Genomic DNA, 21701 nt, shown 5'->3' on the forward strand with positions numbered 1-21701 from the left:
ATGTGTTTCCCCTGACTTGGTTGTGACTTTGCTGTGGGCAGGGTCTGTCTTCTTTATGGTATCTCCTAGCATAGTGCCCGGTCCATTTTGAGTGCTTAATATATGTTGAACTGAATAAGCAGTGAAGAGCCGATGGCTGTAATGAAGAAAGTCACCTCTGAGCACTGACAGCCAGTCAATAATGACTCCTCTGATTGCTCAAAACCTATTAATTCTGTTTACCGTGTTAGTTATTTACTTATTTAATTTCCTCACATATGCTACGTACCACGCTCTGTGTTTAGTGATGCAACTCTAGTTGGTACAGTGTGAGTAACTATTTCTAGCTCACTTCAAACCACTAAAGGGGGAATAGCTCAAATGCTGTAATATTAAACTTGTAACTTCATTCCTTTCCTCATACATACACTCCTAATTTTCCCTCAGGTTTTAATGACCATTTCAACCCCTACTGAAAGCCTTTTTGACCTATGTGCTTCTGTCCTATGTTCCCCTTACCTCTTTCAAAGAACTTCACTAGAGTCTTATGATCACTTAATCACCTACCAGTCCCACTAGAATGAGAACAATCTGAGGGCAGGATTCTTCTTACTTACCTCTGTATTTTCAGTACCTACTAGCACATAATGAGCACTTGGTTGTATTTTTATTATTTCCTTAGATTATTTAATTTTCTGGGGTCATTAGATGTAAAGTGAGAGCACAGAGGAACGACTCTAGTAAGAGGTATAAAGAATTATCAAATAATGACAGATGATGATGATTTCAAGAGGTAGAAAATGTTTTGGTGTCCCTCATCGCTCGCATAAGTATGTTGACTAACTTTCATAAGGGAATATTGAGCACTTCAGAGGTCAGCATAGTGCAGAACTCAAAATTAACCTATCATCTGCATGTACACACATTCACATAGCTTTTCCCCAAACGTTACCGAGCCTCTGACCAGCAAGAGTCTTTGGCTGCACCAAAAACAAAAACAAAAAATGAAACAAAATGGGCTTCCCTGGTGGTGCAGCAGTTAAGAATCCACCTGCCAATGCAGGGGACACGGGTTCGAGCCCTGGTCCGGGAAGATCCCACATGCCGCCGAGCAACTAAGCCCGTGCGCCACCACTGCTGAGCCTGCGCTCTAGAGCCCGCGAGCCACAACTACTGAGCCCGTGTGCCGCGACGACTGAAGCCCGCGCGCCTAGAGCCCATGCTCCCAACAAGAGAAGCCACCGCAATGAGAAGTCTGCACGCAGCAATGAAGACCCAACGCAGCCAAAAATAAATAAATAAAAATAAGGAGTTGGAGAGGAAGGTCATTATTTAAAAAAAAAAAAAAAAAAAAGAAACGAAACAACCCCCTCCCCCAAAAGAAACCCACACCACTTGTCAGCTTAGCAAAGGACGCCATATGCTGTCTTGACTCAACCATGATTCAGATCAGCTGTGTTGAGAGAGAACATCAATTATGCTACACTATAAAAAGAACTTCGTAGAGTGTGGTGACAGTTTCCTTTATTTTTACCTGTGCCATGAGCTAGAATACCGCACAGAACCACTCGGTAAGGTGTTCTGACTCAGCTTCAAAATACCGCTGTGGTCACTGTGAGCCACCCTGCACATCCAATTATCCTAAATGGACACAGTAGACAGGAAGAAGTTTGAGCCAGCAAATCAAAATAAGGTTAGAATTGTGACCTACCATACCCCCAGAGGAGAGTTTCTCAGCTCTTTGGTTCTTCCAGTCTTTTGTAGTGGTCCCTGGACCCGAGGGTGTGGTCACTGGACCGTGGGCAAGGACACTCATTCAAAGACCAAGGAACCCTGGGGCTCACCCTAGGCTGAGTCAACCTCTCTGACGGCCACAAGCCCAGAGAAGTCACATTAGAGGTGAGAGGACGATTTGTAAGCTAGGGATATGCTCATGGTAGCCGTGGAGATTTTATATGTAGTGCTTAGTTAAGCGCCGGGCGCAGAATAAGCACAATTTAAGTGTTAGTGGCTATCATCCTCATTGAGAATATTACAAAACTTGATCAAGAGACATTAAAGAAAACATAAATGGTTATACCATTACATGATAGGAAACTGCAATAACGTAGAGACATCAGTTCTCCCCAAGCTGACCTGTGGTTTCAATGCCATTCAAAATAAAATCTCAACGGGGTTTTTGCTAGACATTCACAGCTGATTTTCTAATTAATATGGGAAACTCCTAGGTTTTCTGTTACTCTCTGACTCCCTTAAGGCTTTGTATGGATCCTTTTCGGACTCCTCAGCTTTTAAAACCCTTCCCGTGTGCAAAATTCCCTATGTCCTCAACCTCTCTGAACATTCCTTTCATCTTCTTGATCTAGGTGAAATACGGCTCACTTCTAAGGACAAACCTTTCCCAGAAGGTTCTCAAAGTGGGCTGTTTTCTCCTATATCCAGTGTACTGCTTGGCTTGAAGGTGTGTAGGTGTGAAGGTGATTGTCATTGCTGCTTTCAGAACTTTTTCCTCCAAAACCCCTCCAACTTTTCATCTCATGCCATTAGAGTATACCTCATGGATAATCTCTTCTGCTATTTAAAAGATCTGTTGGTCCCTCTATGTCGTTCCTTAAAGAATTTAGCTCTAGTTCACTGTTAACTCTGCATTACTTCTCCTGTCTTAAATCTTGGTTATTTTAGTTTTTACATAGATTATTGTTTCATTACCCTGGCCTTTTATTTCTTGACTTTCTCTCCTTCGGTGAACTTGGACACCCCCTTCCTCCCATCTAACCACACATTGCCACGTGCTACCCAGGCCTTGTGATTAACCATGGCTGCATTCCCTCCACAATCTTAATTCCCAGAGTCCCACTCTGGCTGCCTGTTGTATCCTGTCTCTCTGGGTCCCCTGTTCCAGCAAGTCTTCAACCCCACCAGGACCCACAGTCTGTTGATCCGACTCCTTCCTGTTCTCTGTCCCTTTTGTTCCTTAGGTTCACATTTCCCTTCTTAAATCCAGCTTAGATCTAAGGATCATTAATAAAGCATTTCCTTGTATACATTCTCAGTTCCCTTGCCTCTTCTCCTAACTTTGTCATACTTTCCTCGTAAAACTTCAGCTCTAGTTAAATCCAACTTGCTGTTTCCTTTGTGTCTGCAGCCAAATAACTGAACGAGAATGGAGAAAAACTTACAACCATACTGATTGGTCTTTCTGTAAATGGATGATCACTGACCTTGGGTAGGCATTTAGTTCTACCCAGCAATCCTTCTGTTTCCCTAGTCCATTTAATTCTGCTGCTTTCCTAGTCAGCTGTTGTATGCCTCTTGCTCTCCCTGAGTCTCCGTTGCCTCTCCCTCATCCTCATTCTGTTTCCTATTTTTCTGAAAAAATAGGGGCAACCAGAAGATAATGTCCAGGAACTCCCACTACCCTCTCTACCCCCTACTTGTATCTGTCCCCATAATTTGCCTTCCCTCTGTTACTGTCGGTGAACCGTCTTGCTTCGAATGCCAGCCGCCCTCAGGTCTGCACTAAATTCCGCTCCCTTTTGCATACCTTGCTCCAACAATTCTCTTCCCCGCCCCCCCCTTTCTTAAATCATCAGTTTTACCTTTTCTGTTAGATTGTTCTCATCAGTTTATAGATCTGCTGTAATTTTTCCCATCCTAAGAAAAATCTCTCCCCCGTTTCCCTGATTTTTCTCTGCTCCCATTTATAACAAAGCTTCTCGAAAGAGTGTTTTATGTTCACCTCCCACAGTTTCTCTTTTCTCTGGAACCCATTCCACACTGCCAAGTCCATTGGGCTTCATCTTAAATCCTTATCTTACTGGATTTAAGATAAATCTTAAAATCTTAAATCTTACTGGATAAATCCTTATCAGCTGCAGTTGATGTAGTTCATCACTTCTTTCTCCTTGAAACACCTTCTTCATTTGGCTTCTAGAACACCACCCCTTTCGGATTCTCCTCTCCTGTTGGCTTTTCTCTCTGAGGTCCAGAGCTCAGTCCTCAGACCTCTTCTCCCCACCTACCTGTACTCTCCTGGCAGTTGCATTCAGCCTTGGGGTTTTACTACTTTACATTTGATGGTAACTCTAACCGTTTTCTTTAGCTGGACTTTTCTCCTGATCTCCAAACTTGTATGTTCATCTGCCTTCTCCACATTTCCACTTGTATTTCTAGTCAGTACCTCAAATTTCACAAATCTCCATCTGAACTCCCGATTCCCCCCATGTCCATATATCTTTACAGCAGAGTCTCCTCCCACTCAGTAAACAGCAGATACATCTGTCCATTCATTGCTCAGGCCAAAGTTTGGAGCCATCCTTGACTCCCCCTTCTCAGATGCCCCTCATAATAATTTATCATCAAGTCTTGTCGGCTCCATCTTCAGAATATATTCAGAATCTGATCCGTGCTTATTATGTCTGCCTCTGCCACTGTTTTCCAAGAATAGTGTCCTGACTGATCTCCTGTTGTCTTTTCCTTCTCCTGCTATGATCAGCTCTTTACAGAATAGCCAGAGGGATCCTTTCACTCCTCTGCTCAGAGCCCTCCCTGGGTTCACGTCAGGAGCGGAAGTTCTTTCAGTGGCCTGCAGAGCCTGTGTCTTACCCCCTGAGTCGCTGGATGCTTCCACCAAGCCCCCTGCTGTTCCTGTGATGCCTTTGCCTGCCCTCCAAGCTCTTCTCACAGGGAGGGGCATAGTTTGCTTCCTCGCCTTCTTCAGTTCTGTGCTCAAATACCACTTTTTAAATAAGGTCTTACATACAAAAATCTTTCTCTACCTAAGACTAGAAAGACATTCTCCATATATTTTCTTCCAGAGTTTCATAGTTTTGCCTAACATATATTCCTAAATCCATCTGGAGTTACTTTTAGTAGGATTATACATAAGGCTCCAATTTGGTTTCTTCTCATATGATTGATAGTTGTTCCAGCACCTCTTCTGGAACAGTCCGGCCTTCACCTGGGATCTTTAGTGCCAGCACTGTCATTTGTCAGGTTTCTCTGTGTGCACAGTTCTCTTCTGGACACTGTCCACTTCTGTGCATTTCACCTTCGCTTCCTTTGCTTGGTATAATGCATTTGAGATTCTCCTGGTTCTGATGAGAGATGAATTTTGACTGTGGTGAGGACACTGGGGAAGAGGGAAGCATGTGACTTTTCGGGCGGGGGGGACTGATCTATTTGGAACCCTTTAAAGCTGGTATCGCCAGACTATGATCTGTGGGCCAAATCTGACCTACCACCTTTTTTGTTTGTTTGTTTTTCTGTTTTTTTTTTTTTTAAATGGCCTTTGAGTTAAGAATGATTTTTACATTTTAAATGGTAGGGGAAAACAAATGAACAAAATTTCATGACACATGAAAATTACATGAACTTTAAATTTCAGTGTCCATACAAAGAGTTTAGTAGAACACAGCTGTGTTCGTTCGTTTGGATGTTGTCTATGGCTGCTTTTGCCCTGCAGCAGCAGAGAAGTTGTGACAGAGGTTGTCAGGTCCTCAAAGCCTAAAATATGTACTCTCTGGCTCTTTGCAGAAAAAGTTTGCCAACCCTGCAACCCTGTGTCAGGGAGTTGTCTCAGCTTGAGTGTCCTGGATGTGACAGAAGAGGGGAAGAGAGTATATAAAGGAGAGTTTTGAGGTCTGCAGAGATGAATTTCAAACTTTTGCCTGGGCTCTTTCTGGTAGGAGATAGAAATGTTTTTATTTTCTGTTTTTGTTTGTCTAACGCAGTCAAATCAGTAAGGGGTTTATGGTTTTACATAACAACCAATGATTGTTATTTTAATCTCTGAACTTGTGTGTATTCTAATAGTTTTTCTCAGTGACAGTGGTTAAATGACTCTAAACCACATGTGCCAATTTTTAATTAAATGTCGGGTATTAGAATGACTCTTTCAACCAGGATGTAAGTCTTAGTCGTAGTGTTAAATGCCGAACAGTTAGTCTCCTTTTCAGAAGGAGGTCCCGCCTGATGAATTGACTGTACGATGTGAGTACGGATGGTATGTTAGGCCTATCTAACCTGTGCTGTAATCACCGGTAGTTTTCTTTAATTTTATTCAAACAGGACTTGGCAAGATTAAACCTACAGATCTGTTCAAACTTGAAGGAAGTGCAGTTCTACCTTTTGTATAATTCAGAGGCTGTTTTTGTTCTGTAATGTAACATTTCATTTATAAGTTGTCTTCAGGTTATACATTCATTCCTATGTAAAAGGAATGTCTAATGGTTGAATTTTAATTGTCCTTCTAAGTACTTTCGGCCTTCTGTGAATGAAGTAGCTAAGCTTCTTAAAGTCTTTGTGAATATTTTGTGTTAGTTTGGTTAAAGCGGAAATGACAGCAATTTTTATTATTAATAACATTTGTAATATACAAACGATTGACTGACTGATCTTTACTGGTTATTTCACTGTTGTTAATCATTACACATACTTAGCTGTGCTGTCTTGACAGTGAACATGGAATTTGCAGACGGAGTACATTAGGACTCCTTTGGATCTGTAATGCCAAATAGCTTTCTTTCAAGGCTGTGGAGAAGGTAAAGAGGTACAGAAGAGAGTTTTAAATGTTTTCATAGTAGTTACTGTTAATGAAAAACTTTTTTTGTCCTCATCTGATGAAAGTTGTTAATTTATTATATTGTATTAAAATATGGTGAATAAAATCTGTAGATGTTTATTATATGGCTGTAGAGGAAAATTTTTTCTTTTCTTTCACCCTTTATAGAGGGGTACAGACATCTAAGAAATAGTCTCTGCTTTCAAGAAATTTAAAATGTAGTTAATTGAGTTACAACCCCTCACCTCTCCCTCCCCCTTTAAGCTTACCCATTCAGTGGGTAAGCTTATCATTCAGTGGGGAAGGAGAAATTACATGTTTCTTAAATACCAATTATAAGATATCAACATCTTAAGATAAGACCATTTTTTTTTTCAAATTTTTGGGTCCAGGATGTGTGAATTTCTTAATGGGAATGGACGAGCTGAGCTAGTTCCTCAGTGTTTCCCTTTTTCCGGTTGCTGCTGCAAAGTACACTGATTTCACTGCTCCCATCAGGCCTGGTGCCTGGCTCAGGGCACATGCTCAGTAAGTGGGTTACATGACAAGCCTGTGAAGCAGTTAGATCCCGCTCTGAATATGTGAATAGTCTCATCACTGTTTTAAACTTGAATTGAACAAATGCAATTAGTGAATACGGGTCTGGGCCCTAGAGATACAGAAAAAAATAAGGTAGTCTCTATTTTTCTGGGATTTATAGTCTAGCTGGGGTGATAGACCGCATCAGTGAAGGTAATCTGATGTGGGTAAGTGCTATTCCGTTCTATGGACCGAGCTCCAGGGGCGCATAGAGATGGGATGCGGCTCCCCTGAGTACTCCGAGTAGCAGAGGGGTCTCACCAAGGCTGTGAGTTTTCAGAGGCCTGAGAGGAGCCCCCAGGTTCTTCCAGGCAGAGGCTTGGATGGGGGTGGTGTGCGAGGGATTCTGGGGGAGGGCATACATGTGAACCAGACCCAGAGGATTGCCAGTGCTTGCTGGTTTCAGGAATCCATGGAGCGGACAAATGACAGTGGTCACGATCCCAATTTATTTTCTCTTTATACCGCGTATGTGAGCTGTTGTGTGCTGGGTAGACGCTGCTGTGATTACTCTTTAGTAGCTATTAATAGTTACTTGTGTTTCAGGAATCTTTTGGTTGGCCATAGTTCAGGTAAACATTTTACTTTTGGTTGAAAGTGTAATGAAGGAGAAAGGCATGGTGTATATGTGACAAATTAACATGTAACATTGGAAATTATTTAGGGTGGTTCATGAACTTACTAATTGTTCTATGGTTGGCATATCAGTTACCCAGTTTTCCGAAGAACAGTGCTGTTATTTTGTGTTGTCTATTATAGTTTGATTTCAAAGCTTTTGCTGTGCTAGACATCAGTTCTGAGTGAAGCAGAGGTTAAGATTTCAAAGAGTGACATCAGAGAAGACCATTCACGGTAGGAAGGTGGTGCCCGTGAGAGAGGGAGCTTGTGAAGGACGCACTGAGAGAAATCATACTGGCGTCTGTACCCCAGGTATAAACACACGTTTCTTAGTCATCGTAGGAGGAAAAAAAAAAGAGGCTTCATTGTAGATTATTCGAGTTCTAGAGCTCTACTTTTATTTGACTATAAGATTAAGTAATAAATGTCATCAAAACTTTATGCAGGTGGGGCAGGTAGAGGTAATTAGGTTTATTCTTTGTTGTAGAAATCATGATCACTCTTGGCAGTCTTCAGAATGTTTTAAACCCGTGGGTACTTTCTTAGCGTGTTAATAGTGCCTGCACTATATTTAGTATCGTTCGAGCCCAGAGCTTGCCTCCCCCAAATAAGCCTCAGTGGCATATTGATTTTTTTTGAACTAAAGTTACTTAAGAAAGAGCCAGTGCAAGAGGGACGCTCTGACCCTCTTCTCTGTTGAAAACAGGCAGTAAATCTCCGTGTGAGAGGTACCCTCCCTGCATCTGGAGTCAGAAGGACAGCCTTATCCCCAGAGGTGAATTTGGGGCCAAGAAGCCTATATAAACTAACCTTGTTTCTTCTTTAACGTACTACCCCAAGTCCAGACTCTCCTTAGCTTCTTCACTAACTAAGCACCCCAAAGCCTAAGTTTCTTTGTTCTGTCAATTCCTCAGAAATTTAGTGTTTCTTTTTCTAAAAAGTATAAAAGCCGCCTGCTGTGGCCCACTTTTTAAATTATTATTACTATTTTTATTATTATTATTTTTTTTTGCGGTACGCGGGCCTCTCACCGTTGTGGCCTCTCCCGCCGCGGAGCACAGGCCCCGGACGCGCAGGCCCAGCGGCCACGGCTCACGGGCCCAGCCGCTCCGCGGCACGCGGGATCCTCCCGGACCGGGGCACGAACCCACGTCCCCTGCATCGGCAGGCAGACCCTCAACCACTGCGCCACCAGGGAAGCCCCTGTGGCCCACTTTTTAGGTCCCATTTCTATGAGACCTCCATGCACACGAATTAAAATTTCATTTTCTCCTGCGTGTCTGTCAATTTTATTATTAGTCCAGTGGCAAGAGCTCTAGGGGTAGAGTGGGAATTGCCTTCTCCCCAGCAGCACCCACTTCTCCTTAAAGGTGTCGTGAGAGTGTTAGTGAATCTTCTTTTTGTAACATTGTCACTGAAAGTGGCTTACACGCTCCATTGTTTTATACAGTTTCTGAGGCAGGACTAGTGCTGCACCTTTGAACTTTCACTTTTTTGTTTGGTCGCTTAATTGCTGCGACCCTGAGTCAAAGCTTCATGATCCCCATTTAGAGAGGGCCAACGGGGCGAGGTGGGGCAGATTATTTTATGCACGATTTCCCAATTTTTAATTGATTAATTTATATTCTGCCTCTTTCCAAACACAAATCTGACGTGCCTTAAAAAATACAGTTAGATAGAATAAAGGTAAGGGAGGAAATTGGAGGGCAGGGAAAAGCCAGAAATAAGGTTAGTACTCAGAAGTCATGCTGAGGGATGCATAGTGTTAAAGATGGGTCGTGGGTTTGACTCCAGGCTTCTTAAAGGCAAAGACAGAGGAGAACGTGATAAATTAAGTGATTTATATCATCTATCCTTAAGATAAAAAGGCGACACTTGGAGTACAAGTATTTATGGTCCTGAAGCTGGCGGAGGGAGCGTCTCCCAGGCCCCCCGAGCAAGCACAGACCCTTGGGGCGCTTCAGTGGCGGTGCTTCTGGAGAAATGCGCAGCTCCCCGGTGGTCTGGCTTCAGTTCATCCAGGGGTGAAATGTAGGGTGCTGGGATTCCACAGTGCGAGCACAGGGAGAAAATTCCTATGGTCAGGACTAATCTGTAAGAGTCTCTTCAATTGTCTAACAGCAGTTTTTCTTCTCACATTAAAGCGGATTCTTGTTTCTTTAGGGGATTCACGGAATGAGGAAATGGGCTTGCATTTAGGTGCCGTGCTGCACACACAAATCCTTCTCTTCATAGCTGTGGAATGAGAGCCAGTGCGGGCAGTGCTCCTGGCGTGAGAGGCCCTGGGAACTGAGGTGCCCGGTTGCGGGGGGGCGGGGTGAACTGCCACAGGTTTATCACCCTGCCCCGGGCCCACACTCTCCCTGGAAGCGAGCTCGCTCTGTCTCTCTGTCCGTCTCCCTCTGCTTCTGTCTGTCTCCTTCCCTCCTTCCCGCTCCCCCGGCTCCCCATCTTTGTGGTTGAACGTGTGTAAGCTCAGAGCACTGCTTCTGGCTCCTCTATCTAAGAATGGGTAGTGTCTCTGCCCCCCAGGCAGTCCTTCATGAGGATCCTTTCTCATAACTTTGCTTCAGGTACACACTGGGTGACAGAGGACATGGTTATATTCTCTTTCTAGAACGTGAGATGCAGATATTCTGGTTTGACTAAGGGCAGAGCCATAACCATAAACAGTCACCTTAAACGGGGGTTCGGGTTGTCGTGGGAGTGGAAATCCGACTGTTTCAGTTGGAATTGTGGCTCCAAATGTTATTAGCTCAGAGATGTGGGCAAGTTACATAGACTCTTCTCTGTCTCAGGTGTCTTGTCTTTAAAATGGAGAGGACAGTATTGGCTTCATAAGGTTAATGCAAAGATTAAGTGAGATAATACAGGGGCAGGTTGATAAGAGCAGTGCCTTGGCGAAGTGCTCAGTGTACGTAGCTCTTTTGTGTTGTAAACTAAGGAGCTGGAACTAAGATAGGCCTAGCTTGCCTCCCCACAAAATTAAGTACCAGCAGTGTTCTGAAAAGGACATTTGGAAATGTCTTTTTCTTTTCTTTCTGGTTTGTAACAATTTTATCCTTTTTCAGAGAAACAGCACCCAGGACTATCTTCCAAAGAGTCCTGGATATCTTAAAGAAATCTTCTCATGCCGTTGAGCTGGCCTGCAGAGACCCATCCCAAGTGGAACATCTGGCTTCCAGTCTGCAGTTAATAACAGAGTGCTTCCGGTGTCTCCGGAATGCTTGTATTGAGTGTTCTGTGAACCAAAATTCAATCAGGTACTATTCTTTGTAGTTATATATATGCCTTTGATAATATCTTTGTGTACATGCATGCTGGTTCTGTCATGTTGGCCTATCTGTTAGAGATGGTTTTGGCATCACAGTCACCCGTGTTTATTAGGAGACTCTACGTCTCCGGAGACAAGTGCTCTGCAGGACTTGCTGTGGGAGACTCCTGGATGAGTATGTAATGGGACAACATGTTTAACATTAGGGGTTATTTACGTTTCTCATTTGTATTTATAATGTTTTGAGGGATTTGGTTTTTTACATAACACAATGATTTGAACTTAATTTTGATCCTTTGCTTCTAGATTCTGCCTGCCTAAATGCATTTGCAGTTCTCGACTTCACTTTTCTTAGTTGTAGGTGTTTTAATTAGTTTTAGTGTTTTAATTAGTTGCCCTTGTGTTTACTTCAAACAGGGAGCACGATGTGAATTTCTAAGACGGTTTGTCTTAAGCGTTCCTTAAGATTGTGTAAAGTTGCCAGCTACTGCCACCTAATTTATAATATACAACTAAAATGTAGTTACAAAGATGAGCAAGAGAATTGTCCTGTCCTGCTCTTGTTCTTTTACATGTTACACTCTCCTCCCAGAACTGAGCACCCTTCCTCTTTGATTTTATGGAATCTACTTTTTAGTAACAATTTTTACTTGAGATGAAGTCAGAAGCCACAAAGCATGCTCACTTTTATTTCCTGGACTTGAATGTAGACAGAGCCCCCGGGCTCCCTGTTACTGCCATGATGAGTGAAGTCTGGCTGGTCCAGAAGCCGATGGAGGGACTCCCTGTGCTGCCTAGACGGTCTTATACCTGAGGCTTTGATATGATTAATGAGGTTTTTTTAGATCAAAGGAGAGGGAACCAAAAGGGAGAGTTGTTTAACTTCAGCACAAAATTGAACATGGTGTCCATATACAGATAAATGGATAGAAACAGTAATGGTCTTGGTAGTAATAGTTAACATTGAAAAAGTATAACTAGTTATATGCTAGAAGCAGCAGGCCAGAGGCTAGATTATTTTGTCCCTTTCCAGGCAGGGAGGCCCTCTAGTGTGACGGGAGAGGGAAAGGAGAGCCCTAGAATGGAAATTCTAACCATTCAGGGCATCAGCTCCTGGGAAAAACATTTTTGTAGTCAGAAAGACAACAAAGATTCTGGTAGGGACTTTGAGGTCAACCTTAACTAAAGCTGATATTCCCGAGCCTGTCAAGATTCAGATCTCAACCAATATGTATTTTTCTGATGTTTTCAGTTATTAAAGAGTTAATTAAAAAGTAGGGTGCTATTAAGGCCTAGACCGTTTTACATCTTTTGTCGGAACATTGCACTTTGTATGGACTGGAATTATTTTTTGCCAAGGATGTATGGAACATGGGGTATAATACAGCAAAGCAAACAATCTGAGTCATATGAAATTTCAGGAAGTACTCAAAGAAAACTGTTGAAAGCAGTTAGCTCTGCATGTAAACATAATCCCTATTGCTGGGGTCGCTATACTTTTACTGCAGAGAGCCAGATAAATAGTTCAGGCTTTGTGATCTCTGTCAGAGGGGCTCACTTCTCCCATTGTAGTAGAAGGGAGCCATATGTAGTACGTGAACAAATGCACATGCTGTGTTCCAGTAAAACCTCATTTGTGAACATTGAAATTTAAATTTCATAGAATTTTCACGTCGTGAAGTTACATTTTTCTCCCCCCACCAAATGTGGCCATACCGAAGCAGGCAGTGGGCCCAGGTGCCTGGCAGCCATTTGTATGTGTGGAGGCAAGAGGAGGAACAGAGGAGGAACAGCATCTTCTTTTCGGAGGCGGGTCCTGAGCCCCTTCTCCCACCAGTCTTGTGTTCGGATAAAGAGGAAAGAAAGGAGCAATGGCTGTCTGCCCACCTGGCCTTGGGGAGGGGAGAGAGGATTCTAGCCTTGAGCACACCGACCCTGACCCTCTTCTTTAGCAGTGAATGTCTTGGCTTAATTCTGATGTACGTTGAGAAGAAGTGAAGAAGGTAGGGAGCTGTATGAGTTTCCTTTGCTGCTGTAACAAAGCACTGCAAATTCAGTAGCTTAAAATAACAGAGATGTATTACCTGACAGTTCTGGAGGTCAGAAGAGTCCAAAATCAGTTCTCCTGACCTAAAGTTAGTGTCGGCAGGGCTGGTTCCTTCCGGGGAGTCTCTAGGAGAGAATTGACTCCCTTGGCTGTTCTAGCTTTCTGAGGCTGCCTGCGTTCCTTTACTTCAGAGCAACAGCGTAACCTCCTCCAGTCTCTTTCCGGCTCTGACCATACGGCCTCCCTCTGATAAGGACCATTATGGTTACATGAGGGCCTCCCAGGCGATTCAGGATAATCTGCCCATCCTCAAACCATTAATTTAATCACTCCTAGAAAGTCTCTTGTGGTATTTTCTGACCAGTTCTTATTCTCCAAAAACAGCCAGCAGTCCAACAATTCAGTTCCATTCTGACACTAACTACCTCAAGTTAGTGGCTTCAGATCCCATAGCTTCATGACTCAGTCCCACAAGACTGCCCCACCTTGGATGCCAGCTGCAAATGGGGTACCCAGGCTCCATTTCTGCCCAGCTGACTACAAATTCAGGGGTTCCCAGGACACCCCTCAGGTTTGATAATTCAGTAGAACGACTCACAGAACTCAGGGTAGCACTTTACGTTCTGTTACTAGTTTACTATAAAGGGACAGCCACCTGGAAGAGATACATAGGATGGGGCGGGGCACAGAACTTCTGTGCCCTCTCCTGGCATGCCATCTTCTGAGCACTTTGATGTGCTCATCAGCCCATTCAGAAGCTTTCCAAACTCATTGTTTCGGACTTTTTGTGGACGTTCCATCGCATAGGTGTGATTGATTAAATCATCGGCCGCGGCCGGCCACGGTGATTGAACTGCCTTCCCTTCCCCAGAGGTAGGAGGTTGGGGTTGAAGGTTCCAGCTGTCTGATCTTAGGGCTGGTCCCTCTGGCAGCCACCTCCCATCCTGCAGGCCCAGGAAGAGTCCCCTCTTTAGCATAAGCTCGGGTATGGTTGAAAGGGACTTGTTACGAATAACAAAAGGCCTTCCTCTCACACAGGAACTTCCAAGGGTTTTGGGAGCTCTGTGCCAGGAACTGGGGACAAAGATCAAATATAAATTGATTCTATCACATCTCTTTGCCATGTAAGGTAATATATTCACTTTCCAGAGTTTAGTATGTGGACATCTTTAGGGGGCCATTATTTTGCCTAGCACAGCCTACCCTTCGGCCCCTAAAGATTCACGTCTGTCCTGTGTACAAAATACATTCATCTCGTCTCAAGGTCCCCCACATTCTCGACCCATTCAGCATCGGCTCAAGCCCCAAATCTCACCTAAGTCTCATTAGCTACGAAGTCCCAAATCTTACCATCTAAGTTACATTTGGGTGAGACTCTGGGTATGATTCATCCTGAAGCAAAATTCCTTTTTATCTTTGGACATGTGAAACTAGACACGAAGTTGTCTACTCCCAAAATACCGTGGTTGGACAGGCCTAGGATAACAGTTTTAGACATTACCCTCTAAAAGAGGAGAAAATTGAGGGAAAAGAGGAGTCACTGGTCCCAAGCAATTTCAAAATCCAGTTGGGCAGACTCAGGTTTTGAGGCCTGGGAATGATCCTCTGTGGCTTGAGGGTCTGCCCTTGGTCCTACCCTCAGAGGTCCTACCCTCAGAGTCATCCTTCCTTTTTCTCGAAGGGTAAGAGTAATACTTGTTTTCAGCTGAGTAACTTTATCAGCCTCTTTCCTGCCTGTAGGATTTTGGGAGTTTAACAGCCTTCTTTCATTTCATCCTTTCTCTGTGCATTTCATCCAGGTTGGCAGAGTTTCTACTGGTATAACATTCTCAAAAACCTTGTGGGTCTCACATGTATGTCATGGGGAGTTATATACCATTAAGCGGACTAGGGTCTGCCATAGAGCTCTCTTAGATAACCCCATCTCTATTCCTGATTCCTGCTGAGATGACTGAGGGGAATGACTAACACTCCTAGTCTCTTTAAGAGCCCTCTGTGTAACTGAACACCGGCCTTTTGGTTCTTCCAAGGCATTAGCAAAAGGTCGTCCAGCCACATTCTTGGCTTTCTCTCCAGAGCACAGTTTCCTCACAGTGAATAGTCTAGTTTTAGCGTCTTTCGCAATCCGGATAGACTGAGAATTTCCCAAATCATACCTGGTTCCCTTTTAGTCTCCTCTATCTCTCCCCTCTCGCATTTTACCATACGCACCAAGAGGAAATCAGGCCACACCTTCAACGTGTTGCTTGGAAATCTGCTCAGCTAAATATTCCAAATTCATCGTTTTGCTAAGCTTCTGCCACTGTAGAAAAAGGATTGTTCCATCCCGTTTCCGGTAACGAGTTCCTCATTTTCTTCTGAGATCTCGCCAGCAGCGCCTTCAGTGTCCACATTTCTATTCAAGGCATCTAGGCCTTTTCTGTCATGCTTCTCAAAATTCTTCCAGCCTCTGCCCATTGCCAGATCCCAAAGCCACTTCCACGTATCTGTTTGTTACAGCAGCACCCCATTTCTGCTACCCACATTAGTTTCCTGTTGCTACTTGACAAATTACTAAAAACTTAGTGGCTTAAGTAACACATTCGTTATCTTACAGTTCTGAGATTCAGAAGTCCACAGTGGGCCACCATGGCTGAACCCCTTTTGGAGACTCTAGGGGAGAATCGTTTTCCTGGCCTTCTCCAGCTTGTAGAGGCTGCCTGCATTCCTTGGCTCATGGCCCCCCTCCCTGACCCTCTAGTAGTCCTCTTACAAGGACCCCTGTGATACACTGGGCCCACCTGGTTAATGATCCAGGATAGTCCTTCATCTCAAGGTCCTTAATTTATTCACGACTGCAAAAGTCCCCTTTGCCGTGTAAGGTAACATATTCACAGGTTTGGGGTATTAAGATGTGGATGCCTTGGAGGGCCGTTTTTGTGCCCACCACAGGAACTGTTAACCGGTAGTCTCCGCATTCATTGTGGATCATAATTTGAAGTGCAGGTTTAAGAAAAAGAATGTGTCTAACTTTGTCCTTTTTAAAAACCTGATACAGGAACTTGGATACAATCGGTGTTGCTGTTGATTTGATTCTTCTTTTTCGTGAACTTCGAGTGGAACAGGAATCCCTGTTGACAGGTAATTTGCAGTATGATTCATGGATTACTTACGTCTTTGAAAAGGATTTAAATACCGGTACTCCGAGCAGTACATCATTCATTAAAGCAGATGGTTCTGTGTTTCATGATACAGAGAAACTTCATTAGTGATATTAAAGAAGTATCATAGAAGAAAGTTGTAGTGACTTCCAATTTTCTCCCTCTGTTGTGGGCTAAATTGTGTGTGTTCCACCCACCCCGCCTCCCCCAATTCATATGTTGAAGTCCTAACCCCTAGTGTACTTCAGAATGTGATTGTATTTGGAGACAGGGCCTTTAAAGAGATAATTAAGGTAAAATGAGGTCACATGGGTAGGCCCTAATCGAGTGTCACTGGTGTCCTTATAAGAAGGAGAGATGAGGACGCAGGTGCGGAGGGGCGACCATGTGAAGACACAGGGAAAAGATGACCATCTGCAGACCAAGGAGAGAGGCCTCAGAAGGAACCGGTCCTGCCCACACCTGGACCTCAGACTTCTAGCACCAAAACAGGAAACACATTTTTCTTGTTTAAGGCACCCAGTCTGTGGTACTTTGTTACGGCAGCCCTAGCAAAGTGATACAGTGTCTTTTAATATGTGTCGATGTGGCAGGCCCCCTTCTAGGTGTTGGATGTGATCTGGACAGGGACCAAAGCAGTCAAAAATCTCTGTCCGCAGGTGTGTACGTTCCAGTGAGGGGAGCCTTGTATTAAATATATTAAATAAGGCAAATATACAGCATGACAGAGAGGAAAGTTAGCTCTGATTGTTAATAGCTGTTGGTATGGGATTAAGAGAAAAACCAAGCTCCTTAATTTGAAGACCAGGAAGCTTTTCCAGACTTTTTGGAATGTTTTTGGTTCTTGAACTACTTGCATCAACACTTCTCCTTTGGGCAGGGGTTATTATCATACCATTATATTTAAAAATAAAAACATAGAATTTTAACAGATGATCTCTTTATCCAAGGAATTGAAATACTTGTGGATAAACCTAAGTCATTTAATAGAACATCTCAGTGTACATATCCAGCTTATAAAATGTACTAGATTGGAGGTTAAAAAAATTTTTTTTAGTGCTAATTCAATGAATAGTTACTTCAAATGAGAGCTCGCCAGCTGTATTTAAAATATGTTGATTTATCTACAATTCTTAATGCCTATGCTTACTATATAAAGTGAAGCATGCTTATCTGAATGTTGGTGGGGAGGCTGCTGTGAGAAGGTAGAGAGGGAATGTGAGCTGATCGTCTTTCTTCACGGGCATAGAGACCGAGGCCCACGGTGAAACAGGCTAACTGAACTGTCAGAGGTGCCACCCAGCTTGGTTTAGTTCTCATTCTACTCTGTGATTTCTTAGTGTTTTCATTTAAAACTCATTTGTTAAAATTCTTGCGTCTTTCTATTTGATTTAGGATTCTTCCTCTGGGACATTGTAATTATTTTTTGAACTAATTAAATTATCTAAAAATTGGCACACAAAGTGTTGGCTCTAAGTTTTTGGAACAGCAATAATTTCTTGAGCATTCTCAGTTTGGTAGGGTGTAGCATTAGGTTGTAAGGTGTTTTAAAATGTTGTATATTTGAAAGTATTCTTGTAGCTCCATTTTGTGATAAAACAGAAGCCTCAGTGCTCAAATTGGGGGATTAAAAATCAGCAATAAAATACAGATTTCACTCTCTTGTATGGAAAGGCAGTTATTTTTGAAGTCTGACTGTGGTATGATAATTCAGAAAGAGAGTTCAGAATGTGCTATGTTTTGTAATTGCTGAAAAAAACACCGATGTGGTGGGTAGTGTGTCACTGACAGAGCTGAGGAACTAGGGTGGGCAGGAGTAGGTTTCTCGGGTTATGGTGGATTCCTAAATAAGACACCGGAGGAAGCACTGCACAGACGCTGTGAGTAAATAGCCGTCAGAGCAGAGCCAGCGCTCCTCCACGCGTGCATAGAATCCCTCCCCACTCGCCCACTCGGAAGCTCTTCCCCTGAAAGTGTCCCCTTTCTCTCCCGCATCATCCCTTTCCCCTCTTTACTCTGACATTTCACCAGCGTATAATGTGCTCTCCTGTTTTCCACTTAAAAGTGTCTTCCCTTGACTCTGTGTCCCCCTCAGTCCATTATCCCTTGTCCCTATCCCGCGACTGCTACAGAAGATTGGTTCCTTGGTGTTTACAATATGCGATGAAAGATTATTTCATCCTTTCTTCTCAGGATTAATTTTCTCTTCACTGAAGTGAATAGATGATCTAACAAAAAAACCAAAGGAGCACATTTCTGAAACTTTTGATGAACTGGTTTGTCATTGATGAATAAATCAGTTGTTTGGTTGGTGGCTTGGCTGTTCATTGATATCCACCGGTCAGAGCGTAGATCTTCACAGACCTGTTTTATGTTAGGTATATTAAGAGTTGTTCACAATTTATGTAGTTGCAGTTATATCCGTTAATACATTTTTTTATTGTTATGAGATTCACATCACATAAAATTAACCACTTTAAAGTGAACACTCGAGCAGCATTTAGTGCATTCACAGTATTGTACGGCCACCACCTTTGTCTAACTGGAAACATTCTCATCACCCCAAAAGGAAACCCTGTACCCATTGAGCAGTTGCTTTCCATTTCCCAGTTCCCTGAGTCCCTGGCAACCACCATTCTTCATTCTGTCTCTATGGATTTGCCTGTTCTGGATTTTTCATAGAAATGGAATCCTAGAATTTTGTGACCTTTTTTGTCTAGCTGCTTTCAGTTAACATAATGTTTTTCGAGATTCATCCACATTGTACATGTATCAGTGCTTCATTTCTTTTTATGACTGAATAATATTCCATTTTATGCATAGAATACATTTTTTGTTTATCCATTCATTCATTGATGGGCATTTGGGTTGTTTCCACCATTTGGCTCCTGTGCCACTATTTGGCTATTTAGAATAGTGCTGCTGTGAACATGTGTGTACATATATTTATTTGAGTACCTGTTTTCAGTTCTTTTGGGTATATACCTAGGAGTGGAATTGCTGTGTCAGTTTTATATTTAAATTTTTAAGAAACTGCCAAACTTTTCCATAGCAGCTGACTATTTTATATTTTCACCACCAGTATACAAGGTTCCAGTTTCTTCACATCCTTGCTGACATTTGTTTTCCTTTTTTTGGAGTATAGTTATCCTGGTGGGTGTGCAGTGGTATCTCATTGTGGTTTTGATTTGCATTTCCCTAATGACGAATGATGTTGAACGTCTTCTCATGTGCCTTTTGGTTATTTGTAAATCTTCTTTGGGGAAATGTCTATTCACGTCCTTTGCCCAGTTTTGTTTTTTTTTTAAAGATTTTTTTGATGTGGACCATTTTTAAAGTCTTTATTGAATTTGTTACAATATTGCTTCTGTTTTATGTTTTGGTTTTTTGGCCGTGAGGCATGTGGGATCTTAGCTCCCTGACCAGGGATCAAACCTGCACCCCCTGCATTAGAAGTGCGGAGTCTTAACCACTGGCCCGCCAGGGAAGTCCCCTTTGCCCAGTTTTTAATTGGGCTTTTAAATTTTGTTGTCAAGTTGTGAGAGTTATTTATGTATTGTGGATACTAGGAATTACGTTGAATCTGCAGATCCACTTGGGGAGAATTGCCATCTTAATGATATTGAGTCTTCCGGTCCATGAATAGGGAACATCTCTCCATTTATCTAGGTCTTCTTTAATTTTTCAATTGTATCAGTTTCAAGTAGATGGCTTGCGTCTGTTGACAGAGTTGGAAGGACATTACTGAGGCAAGAAGGAAAGTGGAAGTGATACTTCTCACTACCTTCTTGAAAAAGGCAGCCAGTGATATTACTGAATTTTATTTGGAATTCAAGAATGCAACTTTGTTTCAACAATGAAACTTAAACAACTTTTATAGTATGTTAGTTCAGACCTAATACAAATCTTTTCAAAAGTGTTCTTGTTCCCTCATACAGTGCCTGTACTATCTTTTGACTGTTTCTCTGTGAGAACCTTACTCTTTGTAGATTTTTAGCAGGGTATCTGTGCCAGTTTTTTGTTACCGCTCTTGAGGTAAGAACTATAATTACGTTGTCAAAATAATATTTAGAGTATTATTTTCAGAGAATAATTGCAGTGGTGTGACGAATATATTATGCTCATCAAATTATATGTAAACATAAGCATGAGTTATTTTAATTGAGTTATTGGTGTTGTTTTTGGCCTTTGTTCTTTTCTAATCTGTAAAAACAATGTTGGGCTTTTTGAGGGGCTTTGTAACATTTGCAATATTTACATAAAGATCACTTGATAAGCTGTTTGGTAAAAGTAAACTGTCATTTGTACTTGTCCGGAGTTTTCTTTTCTTGTTTCTAGGACGTCTTTAAACCTTTTCCTTCCCAGAATTATGTTCTGATTCAGAGTGCTAATTTTTAGTTGCCTGATGAATTGTTGGGTTGTTTGGCTTTCAGACTGACTTATATTGTTGGCTTTTTTTGTGTGTTAAATTAAATCTTACAAGGATTTCAGTGTTAATACTCTAAAATATTCAGCAGAAATAGAAATGTCATTTTACACTACGACTTAAGATGAAAATGAAGGTATTATTTTTTATTATGAACATTTTATATAATTTCATTATAGAGTTATTTTTAAAAGTGAAAAGAAAAATAATCATTGTATATGCCGGCTACATTAGACAAACACTTGACTTCTTTTTAGTCATTCTTCAGTATTTGTATGTATGGGTATGAATGTGTACTTGCAGTTTTGTATCCTGCTTTATTTTAGATTATAATGTTAATTCAGTTTCGAGGTTCTCGGTTCAGCATTTTGTCTTCATAGTTTTTTATCTCAGTGTTCTGCTTTTTGGCCACAATTTTCGCAGCTCTTCTTTGAGCAGCCAGTTGTCGAGTGACTATGAATAAGTGAATAGCACAGGCACATTACACGCCTCAGCCTTTTTCATCTTTACAGCTGCTCTGCCTTTGAGCTATTGGAGCAGCAGCGACAGGCTTTGAAGGGAAGGCCCGGGTTCCGGAAAAGTCTGAGGACAGAGGACCCAAGCTCCGGGCCTGGGTCAGTAGGCCCATCCCTCCCTCCTAGCAAAGCGGGGATCTAGGAGGTTGAAGGTCTTCGGAAGTCCTCTTGCCCTTAAAAACATCTCCTGGTTGCTGCCTGGCCGGGATTTCCGTTAACAGAGCAGGATCTTTCATTCCGTCTCGGACTCTCCTGTGGCTCCTTCCTTGATGAGCTGATTCCTGTTGCTGAGGAAGAGCCACCACTTGTTTTGGCCTGTCTTGCTTCTGCCACTTGCAGGCTTCATGCCCCAGGCCAGTTACCTGACCTTCTGAGCTTTGGTTACTCTTTGCAAGAGGGGGATAATATTACCCCCGACCCCATACGGTTGTCGCGGGGGTTAGATGGCATCTTACAGTTAGAACACAGTGTCTAGCACCTAGTAAACACTCACCACATGCTAGTTATCACTGTTGCTGTTACCTCATTCCTTGGTTCTTTTTTTTTTTTTTTTTTTTTTTT

The 21701-nt window shown here is 42.5% G+C and overlaps 1 protein-coding gene across 1 annotated transcript in view; it reads left to right on the top strand.

The window, feature by feature from the left end:
* The window catches only part of ATXN10 (ataxin 10), a 164193-nt gene that overhangs the window by 11427 nt on the left and 131065 nt on the right, over window positions 1-21701 (top strand). The window contains exons 2-3 of the mRNA XM_024127255.3: window positions 10810-11001; window positions 16097-16179. Coding sequence (XP_023983023.1) covers window positions 10810-11001; window positions 16097-16179 — 275 coding nt within the window. The remainder of the gene's footprint in view (window positions 1-10809; window positions 11002-16096; window positions 16180-21701) is intronic.

Source organism: Physeter macrocephalus, chromosome 6 (assembly GCF_002837175.3).
Source record: "Physeter macrocephalus isolate SW-GA chromosome 6, ASM283717v5, whole genome shotgun sequence".
Classification (NCBI taxonomy): Eukaryota; Metazoa; Chordata; class Mammalia; order Artiodactyla; family Physeteridae; genus Physeter; species Physeter macrocephalus.